The sequence below is a fragment of the Gekko japonicus genome, unplaced genomic scaffold (genome assembly GCF_001447785.1).
Source record: "Gekko japonicus isolate JY-2015 unplaced genomic scaffold, Gekko_japonicus_V1.1 scaffold1684, whole genome shotgun sequence".
Taxonomy (NCBI): Eukaryota; Metazoa; Chordata; class Lepidosauria; order Squamata; family Gekkonidae; genus Gekko; species Gekko japonicus.
The window spans coordinates 399,441-404,996 of NW_015168705.1; the positions used below are offsets into that span (position 1 = coordinate 399,441).

General features: G+C 44.8%; 1 protein-coding gene across 1 annotated transcript in view; it reads left to right on the top strand.

The window, feature by feature from the left end:
• LOC107114092 (alpha-1-antiproteinase-like) overlaps nucleotides 1-5,556 on the top strand; it is an 11,194-nt gene that overhangs the window by 4,423 nt on the left and 1,215 nt on the right. The window contains exon 3 of the mRNA XM_015415518.1: nucleotides 2,617-2,764. Within this exon, the coding sequence (XP_015271004.1) occupies nucleotides 2,617-2,764 (148 nt within the window). The remainder of the gene's footprint in view (nucleotides 1-2,616; nucleotides 2,765-5,556) is intronic.

Below are 5,556 nucleotides of genomic sequence, written 5' to 3' on the forward strand. Positions count from 1 at the left end.
TGCAAGGCTGGCGGGAGTGTGAGGAAGCCCCGCCAAGGCCCTCCCTGGCCCAAGGCAGGCAGGGGTGGGGAGAGGCAGGGAGGAAGCAACTTACCCTCCCTCTTCTCCTGCCTCCTCCTGGGTGAATGAGGGCCGGAAGCAGGGCGGCCGGAAGCAGGGTGTGTGGCTTCGTTGTGTGCCCCACACCCACACCTCACCCGGGGGAACTGCGATCCCCCGCGATCCCCCCCAAAATGACCTCTGAAAATACCTGAGGCTAAGATTTTCCTATATTTTAAACATGTTATCTAGTAGAGGGCTGGCAGAAATCAAAGCAGGTCTACTTTTGGTGGGAGACCAAATGGTTACTGGTAACAATAATGGTGAGGAGAAAAAAACTCTACAGAGATCCAGGTTTCCATCGGATTCAGTTTTAAAACCTGAATCAATGGAGCTGGAGAGGAAGCAGCATAGTATAAATACAGGTCTGGGACATTCAGAGCACCTAAATTTGAAGGCCGATGTAATGTTTGAAAACCAACTCTAGGTCTATGGCGAGACCAGATAAACTACTTAAGAGCCCTTTGCCAAAGCTGTAATTTCTTTGGGGGTATCTTAACTGGGAGAGCATGGAACAGAAACATAAATTTAGGGAGATCCTTCACTGAATGATACACATAATTTGTTAACCTAGTAGCAATTTATAATAATCAGGACACATTTCCTTTATCTTTTCTATTAATATTCTGGACATCTCTTGTCTAAGCACACTTTGGGGAATTTACAGCACTTGATTTTGACACGTAGTGGAATATCATTACACTAGAGCCAGTTTGTTGTAGTGGTTAAGTGTGCAGACTCTAATCTGGAAGAAATGGGTTTGATTCCCCACGCCTCCACTTGCAGCTGCTGGATGACTGTGGGCAAGCCATAGTTCTGTCAGAGCTGTCCTTGAAACAGCAGTTCTCAAGAGAGCTCTCTCAGCCCCACCTACCTCACAGGGTGTCTGTTGTGGGGAGGGGAAGGGAAAGGACTTTGTAAGCCGCTCTGAAACTCTGAGTGAAGGGCGGGGTATAAATCCAATCTCTTCTCTTCTTCATCTATCTATGACAGCTGACATCTTTACTGAGAAGGAAGCCTCAATGGGCTCAAAGGCACTTACTCATGGGTAAATATACATAGTTGTGCAGCCTTAGGGCACTCAATAGCAATGAAGTGTCCACAGTCGCCAGGGCTGTGTGAAAGATAAAAATACAAGGCAGACATCCTGTCCACATGCAGCCCTCCAAGAGACTTGGTGTCTCCAAACTCTCTAGCCTTTCCCCCTGCCATGGAAACTCTTTTCTTTGGAAGAGTCAGTCTTGCCACCATCTGGAACCAACACAAGAAGCGGGCTGGTTGCTGTAAAAGCCTCTCCCTCTCCAACTTTCTTTAGTCAAGCCAACAGGATTTCTCCAGGAACATCCTGCCTGGCCACTGAGTGGTGGAAATGGTGCTTTTCAAACCTTGCTGGCTATGATGGAGAACAAGCAGACAGGAATGTCATCATTTTATAAGCTACAGAGGAAAGATAAAGGACATGCATGGAGCTTGGCCACAGAGACTGCTGGCTTACTTAATTAGAAGATACTGGCCATTTATATGACCAGTATTTGTACGGTTTATTTACTGGACAGAAAAGAGAAAATAAACAGGATTGTTCCTTTCAAAACGGGACACCTGGCAACACAAACTAGAAGCCATAAAGTTTCTATGGAATGAAGCCTGTAAGGTATTTTACAGCTGATGGGGAAGCAGGGAGCAGGGATTCTGTTATTTCTAGTTAAGACTGTATCAACTAAATTGGCTTAAAGAATTAATGATCCAGGGGAAAGTTACCTGTTAGTAATTATGACTGTGGCACTTGGGCCTAGCTCCCCAACAGGTTACCTTCACTCCCCAAATGGCTGTCAGGCAATCAATAGAGATGCGGCCCTGCTCGGAGGCTGGGACAGGAGTCCTTCTTTGGGGTGAGGGAGATTTGGCTATCTGAGCTGCAATCCCTTGTGGACCCCAAGTCCTCCTAAAATGGGATTTAGAAGATTCCCTCAGATAGTGTGTCACCACCACCTGTTGATTGTTGCAGACTCCCCTTCTCTTGGCTGCTGCAAAAAGGTACAGTGACCCAGGGGTGCCTTTTCAGAGCAGAAGCCTGCAGCCAAGGCAGTGGGTAGGAATGAAGGCAAAGTGTCGTAACTAAATCAGCTTTATTACTACAATGCACAACCTCATGAAAAGGAAGTTCTAGAACTAGGATGCAGACTAATAATAGATTCTCACTCAATATATCATGGAATATCTACCGTAATCCCTTTTGATTTGTAAAACACATTTTAAAGGGGGGCGGGAGTAAGCAGTAGGGTCCTACAATGATCAGTGTTGGTATTGCTACATTATTTTTCAAATTAGTTTCTGATATCCTAGAAGAAGACAGAAAATAAAGCAATAAGCAATCAAGGAAACCATGACACCAGAATCAAAGTTCTAAATTATGCCTTTTAAATCGTATATATCTCAGACAACTGAAATATTTTATCCTTCTGAACAGTATCTGGTTTTCTCCCCCCCCCCTTTTCTCTTTTGTACGCTATTAACTAGTGAAATTAAATTGTATATTCCAAAATTTACCATTTCTGAATCCTATGATGTCAAAGATTTGCTGCAGAAAAAAGGCGTGAATGATGTCTTTAATGAGAATGCAGATCTGTCTGGGATTACTGGACATCGCAATCTGAAGGTTTCCAAAGTAAGTATGTGAGTTGTTTGAGCAAAATTTGCTGTAACGTTTACCTTTAATCAAGTAAGTTTTAAATATATTTCATGGGGAATGTTCAGGGGTTTTACTATAACAAGTGACAAAATTACTGGCTCTAAACATTGGATAACCATATGGAGCAGAGGTCCATCAGTGGATATTAGCCACAAGGTATAGATGGCATAGATGGAACACTATGTCTGGGGCAGTGATGCTCTGTATTCTTGGTGCTGGGGGGGGGCACAATGGAAGGGCTTCTGGAGTTCTGGCCCCATTGGTGGACTTCTTGATGACACCTGGGGTTTGGCCACTGCGACACAGAGTGCTGGACTGGATGGGCCACTGGCTTAGTTATATTAATATCTCCTGGAAGCAACTAATCAAATAAAAGCAATAGAATTAAATGGGGTAGTGAAGCCAGATTGAATCAGTGTGTTGTACTAGTGGTGACCACACTGCATCAGGAACATCTGATACAACTTCTCCAGACTCCACACTGACTACAGCTAGCCCCAAAGAAGATGAAGTACAATCCTACAGAGGACAATGAGTGACTTGATTGAGTATGAAGTACAAGGCAGTCGTTCATCCTCATTCCAGTCACTCATGGTCCTCTGTAGGGTGTTTTTCTAGCCTAAGGAAAGGGCTGGGTCTGGATGGCCCAGAAAAGCCCAATCTCATCAGAAGCTAAGCAGTGTCATTCCTGGTAAGTACTTGGATGGGAAACCACCATGAAAGTTGAGGGTGCCTATGCAGAGGCAGTCAATGGCAAATCACCTTGGAACATCTCTTGCCTTGAAATCCCTATGGGGTCACCATAAATTGAATGAGACTTGATGGCACTTTATACACATACACACAAGGAGAGGACTAGGGGGTTGCTGCCAGGTGCAGATAACAAACATCTGCTTCTTACATCCACTACAAATGGAAGTCTAGGATGCAATTATATTCTGTGGACCAACATAATGCTGTAGGACTGAGGACTGGCCTACACATGTCATAGAATGAAGTGACAGAGATCTTAAGTGAATGGACAGTTAGTAAATTGTGTTTCAGGGAGAACCGGTCATTGAATGCTCCCTTGAGAAATTTCCCCTTCAAGTAAAAAACAAAACACAAAACTAATAACACATTAGGGAGGCACCAGTTGAGCCAGCATCATGCTGTGAGCCTTTGCTACTTGCAGAGAAATTTTGATTCTGAGAAATATTAATGATCTGGTCTTCCGCCTGCAGTCTGAATTGATACACCCTGTTCTACCTATGGCTAATGCAACCTCATTGTGTGGCATATATTCATCACATACTGTATCCTATCAATGTTCATTGTCAAAACCCTGCTGTTTATATTATATCCCCACTATAATTTTAAATTATATCCCATGCAGGGTGGCACAAATTTATATACATGCCACCCTGCATGAAACTGTCAGATCCTTGCCAGGAGGAAACACTGTACACACTCTCTTACAATGTAGAAATAAGAGTGAGCTTCTTTTAAAGGCAAAGTATCATGAGATGGTAGAAAAGTTAGCAACACATTTTGTGAAAGGTACCTTGAGAAGGAGCTCAAACATTAAGCTTTTGCTTTAGGAGGAAGAACTCTTGCTTCTCCTGCCCCACAAGGGAGGGCAAGAAGGAGGGAGGGAGGGACAACAGGAAAGCAGGAGACCAGACGTCACTTCCTCCTTCTCCTCTGCCGGGTTCTTCCCCCGCCACCTTCCCCCACCCAGCCTCTTCCACCGCCACCTCCTCCACCAGGCTCCATGCCAAGCAGATACACAGGGAAGCAACAGTTTGGGCTTGCTTGTGCCTGCAACAACTCACTCCACTAACTTGCTTGCCTGCCTGAACCCCCCACAAGCCTCTTTGCCCTCCCGACCTCCTCCTGCCATGCCCCCCCACAAGGGAGGAGGAACAGCAAGGAACTGCCAGCCACATCCCCACTGCTGACTCCTCCCCCATCTGGTCTCTTCTCTGCAAGCTCTTCTATGTCTGCTGCTGCCGCCAGGCTCCACCCCCCCCCCTGATTGATGGGGCAATTGTAGGGCCTTTCCTGCCCAGCCTCCCATCACTCATCACACCCCCACTCCATCATGGAAGAGAGCAGGCAGCTTCCCACCCACCCAGCTTGCAGGGTGGCAGTGGCCAGTGTCCTTTTCCCACCCTGCTCAGGCATGGCAGCTTGGAGGGTGACCCAAGTCATGCACATCATGCACACCTGGGTCCATGTCCGCCACCTTCAGCAACTTGACTCATGGTGCACCCACATGTGGTGGCTCCAGGCCCAGAGCACTTGTCCCCGAAGGTCTGTGCACGCCTGTCCCAATCTACTTCCTCCTCCCTTTTTCTCTGGAAAAAGTGTTGTAAAGGAAACTCAAAGGTTCAAATAATAATCTATTGAGCATTGCTGGAATTTTCCAGAAATAAGCTAACAAATTGTCTATGAGTTCAAAATTTCATAATAATTTTGAATAAGGAAAAATCAAACTAAGCTTCTCCTTCAGTTTAAAATGCTTTAACATATAAATATTGAACTATTGGAATTTATAAGTAACATAAATATATCTGCCTTTTAGCAGCTTATTATTTTAAAGTTTTAAAAAAGGACTGTTTGTTTGCTTAGAGAAATAATTATACACTCAGGAAGCTGAACTGGTGAACTGCTCAGTGAAAAGGAATGTGATCATCTCAGAGGCAGCCAAGAACCAAAGATATTAATCATGGATTCTGTCATTAATTAAGAGGCCAATTAAGAATGCAGAATTTATGTTATACGAG